Here is an 18,344-nt window from a genome sequence, read left to right on the forward strand (position 1 = left end):
CCTGAAAGTAGAAGAGGTGCGCTGTAATGTCATTCCATACAATGCTTGGGATCTGCCCCAGACATTGGGGGCAAAAATGTCCTGATACGTGGCATAGATTCAGACCGATGTGAACCGCTGCTCACATCTTCATCACTGGCCCTCGCTGAAGCTCCGAGCGCCTGTAGCGACATTACAGTGCATCTCCCCTCCTCTGCCAATGCTTGTAATGTCCGTAAGAGAAGGGAGTGAGGAGATCACCATGTGATCAAGTTGGCTACACCAGATCACAATGAAAAAGCCATTCTGACCTTCTCTGGAGGAGTTTGTTCATTTTTTCCATAATGTTTTGGAGAACAAAAAAACCCACACCTTAATCAGCCTTTCTTGTCCCTTTTAGGGTAAGTTCACACAGGGCGTTTTTGTTGCTTTTTTCTGCAGCAAAACCTGGTCTTCTTGGCAGGAAAGAAGCTGCGTCAAAAACGCAGGTTTAGGTGCATTTTTGGTGCGTTTTTTTTTTTTTTTTCTTTGTCCATGCTAATGTCCTTGGATTTTCAGCAGCAAAAAACGCAGCAAATAATGATACCTGTGTTTTTCACAACATCCATTCAAGTCAATGGGTGAAAAAACGCAGCAAAAACGCTGAAAGAAGTGACATGCTCTATTTCCAAAAAACGCAGCAAAGCACAAAATACTGATCAAACAAAAACCAATCTGTGTGCATGAGATTTCTGAAATCTCATAGGCTTTGCTGGTACTGTAAAAAGCAGCTGAAAATTAGCATAAAAAAGCAGCAAAAATGCCCTGTGTGACCTTACCCTAATACACCATTTATAAAAGAAAAAAAAAAAAGAAAATTTTACTGAACAAAGCATCATACAAGAGGCATACAGGTATGAATAATTTCACCTGTACTCAACTGGTATACCCATTTTGGCTCACAACGGTGACTGATTTAAATTTAGTGAGAACATTCAGGATGTGTTTTTTTTATACATTCGATTTTCCAGGATATGGGGCGCTCTCTCTCTGGAGACAAGACTGCCCCCGCTCTTCATTATACAAGATTTCTCCTCCCCTTCTCTTCAGTTTGATGCCATGTGCGTGGCTGGAAATTCTGTGCCTGCGCATTCCGGCTGCAATTTCTCCTCTGTTCCACCCTTCAATTTTGATGTGTGCATGCGCCGGAAACTCACTAACTTCCGATCCCAGTGATCACGACGTACAGTAAGGCTATGCGCCCACGTTGCAGAATGTAAGCAGAATTTATCATCATCAAAACCGGACTCCCTTGCCAGGAAATCCGCTCAAGTTTTTCTAGCGTCTTTATCACGTATTTGTTGCATTTTTCCTTGTTTTTTTTCCATGCGTCCAATACAATTATATAGCAAAGTCGCCGCAATTCAGCAAAATTAATGAACATGCTGCGTTTTTTTCCACAATGCGTTTCAGCTGCGGAAAAAAACGCAGCATGGGCACAACAATGCGAAATTCCATTAAAAATAGTGGGATGCGTATTGTAAGCTTTTTTTAAGCGTTTCCGCAGCGGAAAAACGCAATGTGGGCACATAGCCTAAAGGTGAATTTCCAACAATGCAAAGGAGTGACGGCAGGCAGAATGTGCAGGATTTACGGCCGCGTACATGACATGTAAGGGTATGTTTCCACCTTCAGGATGGCCGGCGGTTTGGACGGAGAGGCAAAGCCGCTCCGCCCCCTTCTGTGACGCGATGATGCCGGATGTGTTCATTGCACACATCCGGCATCATCGCACCCCACACATAGGGCCCTGTGATTTACCTGGCGGCGCAGCGTCGCCCCAAGGTAAACGGACATGCTGCGATCTTAAAAAACGCGCCGCATGTCCGGAATCGCAGGGCCTCCGGGTGCGTGTTACCACGCATAGTGGAGACGGGATTTGATAAAATCCCCTCCACTACGCAGTAACATCTGGACGCTGCGGCTCTGCGCACCGTCAAACGCGCAGCGTTTCCTGAACGTGGAAACATACCCAAAGGGACACTGAAGAGAGAAGGGGAGGAGAAATCTTGTATAATGAAAAATGATTTTTACTGAACAATGCATCACCCAGGAGGCACAAAGGTATGATCAATTTCAGCTGTATACAACCTGTATGCCCATATTAACTCGAAAACTCTTCCCTTTAAAGCATGGGCACATCCACCAGTGTAGTAGTCTTACCGCTGTTACGGGGCTACCCTGGAGCAGTGTATGGAGTAATTAATGCAGATTATTGTAGGACTCAGCAGATCTATTCTGTCATGAGCTGGGGATGTGACATCTTTTGCATTTCTATGATAGTAACTTTTCCATACTGCATCACCATTTACTAAGGTTTTCCTGAAGACACAGCTCCCATAATGCTACAGGTGACAACTAAAAATTGTCACCAAAAGGTGCCCATAAGACTTCTCAGCTGTAGTCTGAACATGGTACTGAACTCATACAATAGCGGTGTCTGTCAATGAGCACATGTGATTAATGAATGAGGCCTGCAGTTTACAGTTATTTTTCACAAGTTAGACAATGACTTGGGGGCTGAATCATTATTACATTTTGGCCTCTGTCTTTTGTCCTCCTTCAGAAAACTTCTCCTGATATGCAGAAACCCTCGTTCCACCAAACCGCTGCATGACCAGCTCTGCCCTCACCTACTGTATCCTCGGACCCATGCCTTGTAGACTGAGCCCTCACAGGCAGGGTCCACTCTCCTCCTGTACCAGTCGGTGACACGTTTTGTTCAAGATTGCTCTATTGATTTTTTTTTATGTATACCCCTTTTCACATGTAAAGCGCCATGGAATAAATGGTGCTATAATAAAATAGAACAGTAAAATAATAAATAAATAAAAACAACAGTATAATTCTACAAATAAAACAAGTACAATTAACTGTATTAAGAAAAAAAGAAAAACAAATAATGGATCTATGAGATATTGTTATCTGACATGTAGGTTCAGGTCTTGATATACTGTCTGCATGGTGTCATTAATTGCATGCTGCCAGGACTCCGTACTATATGTTGGTCAGTACTGATGACATTACATGCACATACCAATTCATTATTTGCTGCTTATATATTGCACTATACTCTGCACTTTCAGCCAAGTTGGACTATATTTGTTCATGGTTATATTAGCTTCTTTTGATTAAAAGTTAAGTTTTATTTTACCACAAACTGATACCTCACGATTCACAAAGAATTAGCCAAACACAGAAGTTCTTACCTGGTGGCAACTGCATTGGATTAAATCCTGGCCTCATAAATGGAGGTGGAGGAACACCAGGAGCAAAACCTGGGGGTGGTATGTTTATAGGTCCTGGGAAAACTGGCATAGGCATTCCTTGAGGCATAGGCATTCCTTGTAATGGTGGAAGAATAGGCAACCCTTGCGGGGGTGGAGGCAACCCTTGAGGAAGTGGTAAACCTTGGATAGAAGGTAAAGTAGTACTAGGTTGCAGAGTCGAAATGGATGGCATTGTGGGCATTACAGAAAGAGGTGGGACAGATGGCATTGGCTGAGGACCTGGCTGTTTATGCAAAAGAAGAAGAAAAATGCATTAAGTACAAAAAAAAACCCCACAAACACTGGTATATACAAAACCGTAATGTCACACAAAGTCGTACGACTAATGGTCACGACGTGGGGAGTGAACACAAATTCCTAAGCCATTTTTCTAGAACATGAAGTCAAACTCCTGAGCAGAAGTTACAAAACATGGCTGCAAACTCTTTACAAACTAGAGTCTGGCAATAACACTCACCACGACTGGCATTGGATGATGAATCGGGAGAGGCAGCATAGATGAAGGTTGTACCGGTTGAGGTATAGATGAAATATTTTCAGCCTGTCCACTTTCCGTTGCCCCATTGTGAGGCACATCTGTACACACTGTTTTTTTAGTAAAAGGTTTCCATTCTTTAAAAAAAAAAAAAAAAAAAAAAGACAAATTAGTTTAAGAGTATGTGCACACGTTCAGGTTTTCTCGCTTTTTTTTTTTGCTTTTTCGCGATAAAAACGCTATAAAAACGCATACATTATGCATCCTATCATTTAGAATGCATTCTGCATGTTTTGTGCACATGGTGCGTTTTTTTCCGCGAAAAAAAACGCATCGCAGTAAAAAAAAACAAACAATGCTCATTAATTTTGCGGATTTTCCGCGTTTTCCCGCAATTCTATGCATTTGGAAAAAAACGCACAAAAAAGGCGTCATAAACGCGAAAAAAACCGCATGCGTATTTCTGGCAGAAATGTCCAATTTTTGTCAGGAAAATTTCTGCTAGAAATCCTGACATGTGCACATAGCCAAAAAGTCAATGAGTAACCAACCAGAAACATTCAGTGATAAGTGTCACGTACCTGAAGAGAGCGTGTCGCTGTCCAACATGCCTCCTTCGCACAGAGACTCCAGGTCGTCAGGTTTCACTTTACTCCATGGTATGTAGGTGACCCCTATTTCAACATCCCAGTATTGCTTATACTCCGATTTAATGCCTTTGTTCAAAGCCCATGCAATCTAAAATACAAATTCGGCAGCGATACTTTCTTCTGTCCATACATTCTTAATTTGTGGCAAAAAGGCATGAAACACTTCCACATCCCAGAAAATATTTGTATTGTAATTCATTTGCACGACACACTCAAACACTAATTTTTGCAACATTAATAAACTAAGTGCAATTATTCAGTAATAAGTGATGAATGCGCTTTATTATTTCTGAGCCTATTAAAATTATTATTACCTTCTTAAAACTGACATGTAAGAAGTTTTGATTGGTGGGCGAACCATGTGCCCATACGGATAGATAAATAAAAGTTCAAATCTGTCCTCCTGACCTGTCCCTACCAGGCTTGTGTTTGTATTTAAAGTGGTTTTCCCCACAAACAAAGGTACATTTTATTTAATAGATCTAGGAATAATTTCCACAATTAGATGTGCTTAAAAATAAAAAAATATAATAAAAATAATCTAATAAAAATAATAATGTTCCTGTACTGAGATAATCTTATAAATGTGCTGTCTATTGGCTGTGCCCGACGTGCAGATCATACCATTTATGCACAGAGAATACAGACTTCACTGCAGAGGCTCGCAGCTGCTGCTTTCTGAGGTAACATTTCCCTGCCTTGTTCATCACAGGAGCAGCTCTTTCTGCTGTGTCACCAGATTTGTGAGCTCATCATAAATGAAGTCAGTGAGAAAAGCTCAGTGGCCGCTGTAGCTCCTACATCACCGACTTGATTTTTTATGATTTCAGAGACCTGAAGACACAGCAAAAACATTGGCTCCTGTGATAAAACAGGGGAAAGAAAAGGGTCACCACAGAAAGCAGCAGAGTGGAGCCCCTATCTTCATCTGTATGATCACTTCAAGGCCAGGACTACAGTTTCTAAGTCAATTATGATAAGTGGAGTACCTTGGCATGGACAGAAAGCCATTACAGAGAACACAGCAGGGGCACATTTATAAGATTCTCAACACAGGATCTTTTTTTTTTTTAATACATCCAATTGTGGGACTTATTATTCAAAGGTCTATTGATTAAAATGTACTTTTGCATGGGACAACTCCTGTAATATGTAACTAGTCTGTACACAAATCCGAGGATGACAAAAGGAATTGGAATGAAGTGTAAATTTTGCAATTTTTAACCCCTTCACCCCGAAGCCTGTTTTCACCTGACACGGCCAATTTTTACAATTCTGACCACTGTCACTTTATGAGGTCATAACTCTGAAACGCTTCAACGGATCTTGGTGATTCTGAGATTGTTTTCTCGTGACATATTGTACTTTATGATAGTGGTAAAACTTCTTCGATATGACTTGCATTTATTTGTGAAAAAAACAGAAATTTGTCGAAAATTATGAAAATTTCGCAATTTTCAAATTTTTCGTTTTTATGCCCTTAAATTAGAGAGTTATATCACATAATATAGTTAATAAACAACATTTCCCACATGTCTGCTTTACATCAGCACAATTTTGGAAACATAATTTTTTTTTGTTAGGGAGTTAAAAGTTGAAAAGCGATTTCTCATTTTTGCAACAAAATTTGCAAAACCATTTTTTTTACGGACCACCTCACACTTGAAGTGACTTTGAGGGGTCTATATGACAGAAAATGCCCAAAAGTGACACCATTCTAAAAACTGCACCCCTCAAGGTACTCAAAACCACATTCAAAAAGTTTATTAACCCTTCAGGTGCTTCACAGGAATTTTTGGAATGTTTAAAAAAAATTGAACATTTAACTTTTTTTTCACAAAATTTTTACTTCAGATCCAATTTGTTTTATTTTACCAAGGGTAACAGGAGAAATTGGACCAAAAAAGTCGTTGTACAATTTGTCCTGAGTACGCCGATACCCCACATGTTGGGGTAAACCATTGATTGGGCACATGGCAGAGCTCGGAAGGGAAGGAGCGCCATTTGACTTTTCAATGCAAAATTGTCTGGAATTGAGATCGGAACCCATGTCGTGTTTGGAGAGCCCCTGACGTGCCTAAACAGTGGAAACCCCCACAAGTGACACCATTTTGGAAAGTAGACCCTCTAAGGAACTAGTCTAGATGTGTGGTGAGCACTTTGAACCTCCAAGTGCTTCACAGAAGTTTATAATGTAGAGCCGTAAAAAAAAATTAATATTAATTTTCACAAAAAATGATATTTTTGCCCCAAATTTTTTATTTTCCCAAGGGTAGCAGGATAAATTGGACCCCAAAAGTTGTTCTGCAATTTGTCCTGAGTACGCTGATACTTCATATATGGGGATAAACCACTGTTTGGGCGCATGGCAGAGCTCGGAAGGGAAGGAGCGCCATTTGACTTTTCAATGCAAAATTGTCTGGAATTGAGATCGGAACCCATGTCGTGTTTGGAGAGCCCCTGACGTGCCTAAACAGTGGAAACCCCCACAAGTGACACCATTTTGGAAAGAAGACCCCCTAAGGAACTTATCTAGATGTGTGGTGAGCACTTTTAACCCCCAATTGTTTCACTAAAGTTTAGAATGTAGCGCTATGAAAATTAAAAAATAATTTTTTCTTTCCACTAAATGATGTTTTAGCCCGCAATTTTTTTCCCCCAAGGGTAACAGGAGAAATTGGACCACAAAAGTTATTGTCCAATTTGTCCTGAGTACGCTGATACCCCATACATTGGGGGGAACCACTGTTTGGGCGCACGGCAGAGCTCGGAAGGGAAGGAGCGCCGTTTGAAATGCAGACTTAGATGGATTGGTCTGCAGGTGTCATGTTGCATTTGCAGAGCCCCTGATGTACCTAAGCAGTAGAAACCCCCCACAAGTGACCCCATATTGGAAACTAGACCCCCCACGGAACTTATCTAGATGTGTTGTGAGAACTTTGAACCAACAAGTGTTTCACTACAGTTTATCACGCAGAGCCGTGAAAATAAAAAATATTTTTTTTCCACGAAAATTATATTTTAGCCCTCACGTTTTTATTTTCCCAAGGGTAACAGGAGAAATTGGACAACAAAAGTTGTTGTCCAATTTGTCCTGAGTACGCTGATACCCCATATGTGGGGGGGAACCACTGTTTGTGCGCACGGCAGAGCTCGGAAGGGAAGGAGCGCCGTTTGAAATGCAGACTTAGATGGATTGGTCTGCAGGTGTCTTGTTGCATTTGCAGAGCCCGTGATGTACCTAAACAGTAGAAACCCCCCACAAGTGACCCCATATTGGAAACTAGACCCCCCCACGGAACTTATCTAGATGTGTTGTGAGAACTTTGAACCCCCAAGTGTTTCACTACAGTTTATAACGCAAAGCCGCGAAAATAAAAAATATATTTTTTTCCACAAAAAATCTATTTTAGCCCCCACGTTTTTATTTTCCCAAGGGTAAGGCTGGTTTCACACTTGCGTTTATATCTAAATGCGTTTTTTTTAAAAACGCATGTGTGAAAAAACGCATGTAAACGCGGTAAAATGCATGCGTTTTTTTTAGAAACACACAAGAAAACGAGAAAAAACAAAAAAACCCTAACCCTACCCCTAACCCTAACCTGAAATACGTGGCACTGAAATACGTGGCACTGAAATACGTTTATATACGTATATACGTATATAAGTGCCACGATATTTCAGTGGCCACGATATTTCAGTGGCCACGTATATAAGTGCCACGTATATAAGTGCCACGTATATAAGTGCCACGTATATAAGTGCCACGTATATACGTGCCACGTATATAAGTGCCACGTATATAAGTGCCACGTATTTCACGTAAATGCCACGATATTTCAGTGCCACGTATTTCACTGAAATATCGTGGCACTTAAATACGTGGCACTGAAATATCGTGGCACTGAAAGACGTGGCACTGAAATATCGTGGCACTGAAATACGTGGCACTGAAATACGTGGCACTGAAATACGTGGCACTATGACTGTCAGAAAATGTTCATTAAACGGTTAGGGGTGAGTTTAGGGGTAGGGTTAGGGTTTGGATCCCTTTATCACCTTGATGGTGGTGGGTGACTTTTCAGTGTGTGTTCTGGTTTTTTTCTATAAAAACGCATGCGTTTTTAACGCAAACAAACGCGTTGAGATCGGACACCATGTCGCGTTTGGAGAGCCCCTGATGTGCCTAAACAGTGAAAACTCCCCAATTCTAACTGAAACCCCAACCCTAACCCCAGCCCTAACCCTAGCCCTAACCCCAACCCTAACCCCAACCCCAACCCTAGCGCTACTTTCACACTAGCTTTTTTTGCATACGTCGCAATGCGTCGTTTTGGCGAAAAAACGCATCCTGCAAAGTCATCTGCAGGATGCGTTTTTTCTCCATAGACTAACAGCGACATATTGACACACGTCGCAAGCGTCGTGCGACGGTTGCGTCGTGTTGTGGCGGACCGCCTGCAGCAACAAACGTTACATGTAACTTTTTTTGTGCCGACGGTCCACCATTTCCGACCGCGCATGCGCGGCTGGAACTCCGCCCCCACCTCCCCGCACCTCACAATGGGGCAGCGGATGCGTGGAAAAACAGCATCCGCTGCCCCCGTTGTGCGGCGCTTGCACAGTATGCGTCGGTATGTCGGGCCGACGCTGCGCGACGGCCCCGTACTGACGCTAGTGTGAAAGTAGCCTAACGGGAAAATCGAAATAAATATATTTTTTAAAATTGTATTATTTTTCCCTAACTAAGGGGGTGATGAAGGGGGATTTGATTTACTTTTATAGCGGGTTTATTAGCTGATTTTTATGATTGGCAGCTGTCACACACTAAAAGACGCTTTTTATTGCAAAAAAAATAGTTTTTGCATCACCACATTTTGAGAGCTATAATTTTTCCAGATTTTGGTCCACAGAGTCATGTGAGATCTTGTTTTTTGCGGGACGAGTTGACGTTTTTATTGGTACCATTTTCGGGTACATGACATTTTTTGATCGCTTTTTATTCCGATTTTTGCGAGGCGGAATGAACAAAAATCAGCAATTCCTGAAATTCTTTTAGGGGGGGCGTTTATACCGTTCCGCGTTTGGTAAAAAGGATAAAGAAGTTTTATTCTTCGGGTCAGTACGATTACAGCGATACCTCATTTATGTAATTTTTTTATGTTTTGGCGCTTTTACACAATAAAAACTATTTTATATAAAAAAATAATTGTTTTTGCATCGCTTTATTCTGAGAGCTATAACTTTTTTATTTTTCTGCTGATGATGCTGTATGGCGGCTTTTTATTTGCGGGACAAGATGACGTTTTCAGCGGTACCATGCTTATTTATATCCGTCTTTTTGATCGCGTGTTATTCCACTTTTTGTTTGGCGGTATGAGAATAAAGCGTTGTTTTTTGCCTCTTTTTTTTTTTTTTTACGGTGTTCACTGAAGGGGTTAACTAGTGATATAGTTTTATAGGTGGGGTCGTTACGGACGCGGCAGTACTTTTATCGTGTGATATTTTTTTTTATTTAGATAAAGAAATGTATTTATGGGAAATTTTTTTTTTTTTTTCTTTATTTAGGAATTTTTTTATTTTTTTTTTACACATGTGGAAAAATTTTTTTTTTACTTTTTTACTTTGTCCCAGGAGGGGACATCACAGATCGGTGATCAGACCGTGTGCACAGCACTCTGATCACCGATGTGACAGGCACGTTCCACAGGCTTGCCGGCGCCTGCTATGAGGATTCTCAGCAGACGCCGGCAAGCAGGGTCATCTCATGACCCGGAAGGAGTCCCGCGGCCATCTTGGATCCGGGGACTCCTTCCAGGTCACCGGAGCAGCGCGATCTCATCGCGCTGCTCCGGTGGGAGAGCGCAGGGAGCCCCCGTCCCTGCGCGATCCCCCTCTATGCCGCTGTCACTATTGACAGCGGCATCAGAGGGGTTAAATGCCCGCGATCGGCGATAGCGCCGATCGTGGGCATTGCTGCGGGGTGTCAGCTGTCATATACAGCTGACACCCGCACCCGATCACCGCGGCGCTCAGCGCGAGACCGCGGTGATCGAGCCGCCGTACTAGTACTGCGGCTGTCAGTAATGCAGTGCCGGCAGCGCAGTACTAGTACGGCGCATGTCGGGAAGGGGTTAAAGCCCTTAACCCAGTTTAATATATGCATCATTTTCAAAACCACTTTCTCCTTTGCCTAATTGGGGGACACAGGAACATGGGTGTATGCTGCTGCCACTAGGAGGCCGACACTAAGTTAATACAAAGAAAGTTACCTCCTCCTCTGCAGTATACACCCTCATGCTGGCTCCCAGAGATCCAGTCCGTGCTTAGTGTTCGTAGGAAGCACACGGGTCTGCTATTCAGACCAAAAACTCTTATTTTAACTTTTAATTCTTAAGACTTTTCACCTGGACGAAGGGGTGACCTTTCAAGGCTCTGATCTCCCCGAATCAACAGCCGAGCAAGCACGTGGAGTGTCGCCTCCACGTAACCTCTCCTGCGACGTGGGATGCCATGCCTGGGCTGATTTTTAGGGGCGACGGGTCTCTTAAAGGACACCAATCTCACCGCACCATCAACAGACGAGCACATGGAGTGTCGCCTCCATGTACCCTTTTCTGTAGCCAGGCCTAATGCCGGACAACCAGCCCTGTCCACCAGGATTGAACCCCTTGGATGCACAGAGGCACCCTCTGTTTTGTCATCCCTGAAGCCCACCACTGTGTACCACAGTGTTCCCCAACAGGTCATGTTTTCAGTATTTCCTTAGTATTGCACGGGTGATAATTTCATCACTCTCTCGCCTGGCATCCAAAACCCTACTATCTCTGCCAGATGGATCTTCAATTATAAATCGATCTGTCTTCGAGGTCTCAGGTGCGGCTCTATGTCCTTCCTTCGCTGCAGCATGGGTAGATAAAGCAATGGTTTCCTGGTCAGAGACCCTGGCTAATTTATCTTCCTCCGGAGGCAGGAGATTACCTGGTACACGCTTCTTTGGATGCGGCCAATTGTAAGGCTCTATCAGCGGCAAATGCCATCAGAAGATCTTTATGGCTCAGAGAATGGAAGGCGGATTCTGCCTCAAAAAAAGTCTCTGACATCTCTTCCTTACCAGAATGGGCTTTGTTTGGAGAGAAGCTGGATCAGCTTATCTCGGATGCTACGGGAGGAAAGAGCAAATTTCTTCCCCAGCAGAGGCTTAGGCGTCCTTTTCGGCATTAACAACAAATCCGTTTCCGATCCTTTCGCGCCAATCCAGGTTGGTCCACTACCTCTTCAGGATCAGGACGCTCTCCTCACATGAACAGAGGACCCCAGGCATCCTTTAGGTCCAATCAGCAATGGAAGAGCTGGCCCAAACAGTCTGGATCTAAGGGATCTAGGTCCCACAGATTTTCCGCCCAATGACTCATGGGGTTATCCGGTCGACACCAGCAGGGTAGGGGGTCGCCTACTTCTGTTTCACCAGGTCTGGCTCTCAGTCGTTCACGACGAATGGGTCAGAGACTTGGTGTCTTCCGGATACAAACATCGATTTTTCTTCCCGTCCCCCGACTCGTTTCTTTCCTTCCCAACTTCCAGCATCAAGGGCAAAGGCTTTCCCGAACCATAGACTCGTTGCGCCGCGATGGCGTCATTGTCCCAGTTCCGAAAAACGAAATGTTCGAGGGATTCTACTCCAACCTATTCGTTGTCCCAAAAAAAGGACGGAAAAGTGAGACCCATACTAGACCTCAAACTTCTAAAGTTTGTCAAGGTCCGTCATTTCTGCATGAAGTCTCCGCATTTGGTCATCACCTCAATGGAAAAAGGGGAGTTTCTAGCATCCATCGATATTGGAGATGCTTACCTGCACATCCAGATTCCCCCCCCCCCCCCCCCCTCTAACAGTTACTGCGGTTCGCGAACAGCATTTTCAATTCACGGGCTTGCACTTCGGCCTCGCTACCGCTCCCAGGGTTTTCACAAAAGTCATGGCAGCTGTCCATCCTGCACTCTCAGGGTCTGGTCGTCCTACTCTATCTGGACGACCTCCTGGTCAAGGGCCAGTCTTTCCACGACTGCGTGGATTCCGTTCGTATCACTTGCGATTCTCTTTTCTGGGTTGGCTGATAAACTTAGCTAAGTCTTCCCCGTTCCAGCTCACCAGATGTCCTTTTTAGGCATGACCCTGGACACCTCTCTCGAGGGTTGGTGATTCTCCCTCAAGGCAAGGTCCTAGACCTTCAGTAAGGAGCCTGCACACTCTCAGTGATCCCCTCATTCCATCCGATTTGCGATGAGGGTACTGGGGAAAATGGTGGCAGCAATGGAAGTGGTTCCTCTCACAGATGCACTTCCGTTCCCTACAGCATGCTCTTCTAACGGCTTGGGGCAGGAACCCTTTCTCTCTCGACTGCCGGTGCCGCCTATCCCCGCGAGTCAGGCAGATTCTCAGATGGTGAACAATGAATTCCTCCCTCAACCAGGGAAAGTCCTTTCTCCCGGTTCAATGGCTAGTGGTGACTACCGATGCCAGTCTTCTGGGCTGAGGAGCAGTTTTTCATCACCACACCGCTCAGGGCCGCTGGTCTTCTCAGGAATTGAAACTTCCAATCAATATCTTGGAAATCTGAGCGATATAGCTAGCACTACTGCAGTTTCATTATCTTCTAGCAGGTCACCCCATCCGAATTCAAATCGGACAACGCCACGGCTGTGGCATACATCAACCATCAAGGGGGTACCCACAGCAGGGCAGCCATGTGTGAAGTAACTCGCATTCTTCGATGAGCAGAGAGGAACCACTCTAATCTCAGCAGTGCGCATACCACGTATGGAAAACTGGGCGGCAGACTTCCTCAGCCGCCAGGGCCTCGCCTCGGGGGAGTGGGAACTTCATCCGGATGTTTTCCAACAGATCGTCTTCATTGGCGGACCCCCTGGATGTGGTTCTGATGGGGTCCAGACTGAACGCCAAAGTCTCCAGATTCATAGCTCAGTCGCGAGATCTAAGAGCCATAGGAGCAGATGCTCTGGTTCTTTTGAGGCTCCAGTTCTATCTTCAGTACATTTTTCCCCCCGCTCCCGCTTCTTCAGAGAGTCATCAGGAAGATCAAGGCTGAATGGGTTCCAGTGATCCTGGTCGCTCCGGATTGGCCACGCAAGGCGTGGTTCGCAGAGTTGGTGCGCCTTGTCGCCGATGTACCCTGGCGACTGTCGAATCGTCCAGATCTGCTCTCCCAGGGGCCGATTTACCAACAGAACTCAGCAGCCCTGTGTTTAACGGCTTGGCCGTCGAATCCTGGATTCTGACCCAGCCTGGTTTTTCACACCAGGTCGCATCCACAATGATCAGTACTCGTAAGTCTGCATCGGTATGCATTTATCATCGTACCTGGAAGACATTTTTTGCTTGGTGCAAAGCTCGTGGGCGTCTTCCCCTCATCTTCTCTTTTCCCACTATTTTAGAGTTCCTGCAGACTGGTCTGGACTCGGGCCTGGTGCTCAGCTCGCTCAAGAGCCAGATATCCGCTTTATCTGTCTTATTCCAACGCAAGATTGTGACATCACCTCAGGTGAAGACGTTCATACAGGGGGTTACACATGTGCTTCCCAATATCGCATGCCTTTAGACCCATGGGACCTTAACTTGGTCATGTGAGTCTTACGGGAAGCTCCTTTTGAACTGCTTCAGGACATATCGCTCATCTTGCTGTCCTGGAAAGTTGTTTTTCTTGTTGCAATTACATCAATCAGGAGGGTTTCGGAGCTGGCTGCTCTGTTTTGTTGGGCGCCTTTCCTTATTTTCCATCAGGACAAGGTTGTCCTCAGGCCGTCCTCATCCTTTTTACCCAAGGTTGTCTCATCCTTTCTCCTTAATGAGGACATTGTTCTTCCTTCATTTTGTCCGACTCCAGTCCACAGAGTGGAAAGGGCTCTCCATACTCTGGTTGTAGTCAGAGCTCTGAGAAGGTATGTCTCGAGGACGGCATCCTTCCGAAGGTTGGATTCCTTGTTCGTGCTTCCTGAGGGTCACAAGAAGGGTCTAGCCCAGCGGTTCTCAACCTGGGGGTCGCGACCCCGAGGGGGGTCGAACGACCAAAACACAGGGGTCGCCACCTCTCTCACCTCCCCATCCACCTTCCCCCGTATGCCTGGACTGCTAGCTTTACTCCCGGCATAGCTTTGGGATACCCGCAGGAAAATGAATCGATCGCGCATCGGATCTAGGGAGATACCAACTTCCGACGTCCCCCCTTCTTGTTTGGTGCAGCCAGGACAGATCCGGAATCTGTGGCACGTATCTGGCAACGGAATCCAGGGATGCAGGAAGAACGCGGCTGCCGGCATCGGTAATCGGCTTGAAGGGCTGACGTCACACGCTGCTCCACTTCCTCATTCCGGAGCAGAGAGAGCAGCGTGCTGTGTGTCACGCGGGGGTGGACTGCAGATGACGGAAGAGCAGGGTGAGTCTCTCCCCTCTCCGGTGATCCCATCTGCTGAGTTGTTTGTAATCCTCTCCTGTGCGATACTGTGTGCTGAGCCATGTATCTAATCCTCTCCTGTGCGATACTGTGTGCTGAGCCATGTATCTAATCCCCTCCTGTGCGATACTGTGTGCTGAGCCATGTATCTAATCCTCTCCTGTGCGATACTGTGTGCTGAGCCATGTATCTAATCCCCTCCTGTGTGATACTGTGTGCTGAGCCATGTATCTAATCCTATCCTGTGTGATACTGTGTGCTGAGCCATGTATCTAATCCTATCCTGTGTGATACTGTGTGCTGAGCCATGTATCTAATCCTCTCCTGTGCGATACTGTGTGCTGAGCCATGTATCTAATCCCCTCCTGTGTGATACTGTGTGCTGAGCCATGTATCTAATCCTCTCCTGTGCGATACTGTGTGCTGAGCCATGTATCTAATCCCCTCCTGTGCGATACTGTGTGCTGAGCCATGTATCTAATCCTCTCCTGTGCGATACTGTGTGCTGAGCCATGTATCTAATCCCCTCCTGTGTGATACTGTGTGCTGAGCCATGTATCTAATCCTATCCTGTGTGATACTGTGTGCTGAGCCATGTATCTAATCCTCTCCTGTGCGATACTGTGTGCTGAGCCATGTATCTAATCCCCTCCTGTGTGATACTGTGTGCTGAGCCATGTATCTAATCCTATCCTGTGTGATACTGTGTGCTGAGCCATGTATCTAATCCTATCCTGTGTGATACTGTGTGCTGAGCCATGTATCTACTCTTCTCCTGTGTGATACTGTGTGCTGAGCCATGTATCTACTCTTCTCCTGTGCGATACTGTGTGCTGAGCCATGTATCTAATCCTCTCCCGTGTGATACTGTGTGCTGAGCCATGTATCTAATCCTCTCCTGTGCGATACTGTGCTGAGCCATGTATCTAATCCTCTCCTGTGTGATACTGTGTGCTGAGCCATGTATCTACTCTTCTCCTGTGTGATACTGTCTGCTGAGCCATGTATCTAATCCTATCCTGTGTGATACTGTGTGCTGAGCCATGTATCTAATCCTCTCCTGTGTGATACTGTGTGCTGAGCCGTGTATCTAATCCTCTCCTATGTGATACTGTGTGCTGAGCCATGTATCTAATCCTATCCTGTGTGATACTGTCTGCTGAGCTGTACATCTAATCCTCTCCTATGTGATACTGTGTGCTGAGCCGTGTATCTAATCCTATCCTGTGTGATACTGTGTGCTGAGCCGTGTATCTAATCCTATCCTGTGTGATACTGTGTGCTGAGCCGTGTATCTAATCCTATCCTGTGTGATACTGTGTGCTGAGCCATGTATCTAATCCTATCCTGTGTGATACTGTGTGCTGAGCCATGTATCTAATCCTCTCCTGTGTGATACTGTCTGCTGAGCCATGTATCTAATCCTATCCTGTGTGATACTGTCTGCTGAGCTGTACATCTAATCCTCTCCTATGTGATACTGTGTGCTGAGCCGTGTATCTAATCCTATCCTGTGTGATACTGTGTGCTGAGCCGTGTATCTAATCCTATCCTGTGTGATACTGTGTGCTGAGCCGTGTATCTAATCCTATCCTGTGTGATACTGTGTGCTGAGCCGTGTATCTAATCTTATCCTGTGTGATACTGACTACTGAGCCGTGTATCTAATCCTATCCTGTGATCTCATCTGCTGAGCTGTATCTAATCTTATCCTGTGTGATACTGTCTGCTGAGCTGTATCTAATCTTATCCTGTGTGATACTGCCTGAGTTGTATCTAATCCTATCCTGTGATACACTGCTCAGCAGTCAGTATCTAATCCCATCCTGTGTGATACTCTCTGCTGAGCTGTGTATCTAATCTTATACTGTGTGATACTGTCTGCTGAGCTGTGTATCTAATCTTATAGTGTGTGATACTGACTGCTGAGCTGTATCTAATCCTCTCCTGTGTGATACAGTCTGCTGAGCTGTGTATCTAATCCTCTCCCATGTGATTAGCTGTATCTCATTCTCCCCTGTGTGACCCCATCCGGTGGGCACTGTGGTATAACCCTTCTCGCTGTTTCAGGTTGGGTGGTCTTGGAGGTCATTGCTTTTGCTGTTCTTTTCTTCTGACTGGGGGCGATGGATGAGCAGGTGGAGGCAGAAGGCAGATCAGGCGGGCGAGCAGGGTGAGTGTCTATGCCATAACTAATAAAATTACAGTTTTAAAGTAGCCACCAAAATTATTTTTTGGGTTGGGGGTCACCGCAACATGAGGAACTGTATTGCGGGGTCACGGCATTAGAAAGGTTGAGAACCACTGGTCTAGCCGCTTTGAAGGCCACGATAGCTGGTGGATTCATTGCACCATTCAGGAGTCCTACACATCAGAGGCAAATCTATCCCAGCGGGATCAGAGCACACTCCACTCGGTCAGTGGGTGCTTCCTGGGCCATTCGGCATCAGGCATTGGCAGAGCGGTTCTGTAAAGCCGCGACTTGGTCCAGCCTACATACTTTCTTCAAGCACTATAATGTTCATACTTAAACTTCAGCTGATGCGAGGATGGGCAGAAAAATTCTGCAGGCTGCGGTGGCGCACATCTAGACAGCTGTTACGTGAAGCCTGATGATTTCGGTTGTTTTTTTCCCACCCAGGGACTGCTTTGGGATGTCCCATGGTCCTGTGTCCCCCATTGAGGCAAAGGAGAAACAGGGATTTTTGAGAACTCCCCGTAAAATCCTTTTCTCCGAGCCACTCATTGGGGGACACAGCACCCACCCGGTTAGCCCAATGGCTTGTGCTTGTTCTTTAGTTTGACATGTTGTACTCTTATGTGTTGTTCACGTTCTCCTACTGCTTTTGCACCAAACTGGTTCTCTGGGAGCCAGCACGAGGGTGTATACTGCAGGGGAGGAGCTACCTTTCTTTGTATTAACTTAGTGTCAGCCTCCTAGTGGTAGCAGCATAACACCCATGGTCCTGTGTCCCCCGGTGAGTGGCTCGGAGAAAAGGATTTTTCGGTGAGTACACAAAAATCCCCGTTCTTTGTTACAAAGATAAAAGTTGATCAGCAATTTCTCAATTTTTTGCAGCAAAATTTACAAAACCAATTTTTTGTTAACTCCTTAGTGACAATTTTGTACTTAATGACCAAGCCAATTTTTACAATTCTGACCACTGTCACTTTATGAAGTTATAGCTCTAGAACGCTTCAACCTATCCCACTGATTCTGAGACTGTCTTCATGACATATTGTACTTCATGTTAGTGGTGAAATTTCTTTAAAATAACTTGTGTTTATTAAAGAAACAGAAATTTGGCAAAAATTTTGTAATTTTCAAACTTTTAATGTTTGCACTCTTAAATCAGAGAGTCATGTCACACAAAATAGTTAATAAGTTGATAAATAACATTTCCCACATGTCAACTTTACATCAGCACAATTCTGGAAACTT

At 45.0% G+C, this 18,344-nt stretch overlaps 1 protein-coding gene across 1 annotated transcript in view; it reads right to left on the reverse strand.

Moving 5' to 3' along the window:
- Window positions 1-18,344, reverse strand: part of SCAF4 (SR-related CTD associated factor 4) — a 147,812-nt gene that overhangs the window by 49,837 nt on the left and 79,631 nt on the right. Inside the window, exons 15-17 of the mRNA XM_077293971.1 lie at window positions 4,365-4,521; window positions 3,766-3,920; window positions 3,228-3,531 (exon numbers count right to left, since the gene is read on the reverse strand). Coding sequence (XP_077150086.1) covers window positions 3,228-3,531; window positions 3,766-3,920; window positions 4,365-4,521 — 616 coding nt within the window. The remainder of the gene's footprint in view (window positions 1-3,227; window positions 3,532-3,765; window positions 3,921-4,364; window positions 4,522-18,344) is intronic.

The sequence above is a fragment of the Ranitomeya variabilis genome, chromosome 3 (genome assembly GCF_051348905.1).
Source record: "Ranitomeya variabilis isolate aRanVar5 chromosome 3, aRanVar5.hap1, whole genome shotgun sequence".
In the NCBI taxonomy this organism is placed as follows: Eukaryota; Metazoa; Chordata; class Amphibia; order Anura; family Dendrobatidae; genus Ranitomeya; species Ranitomeya variabilis.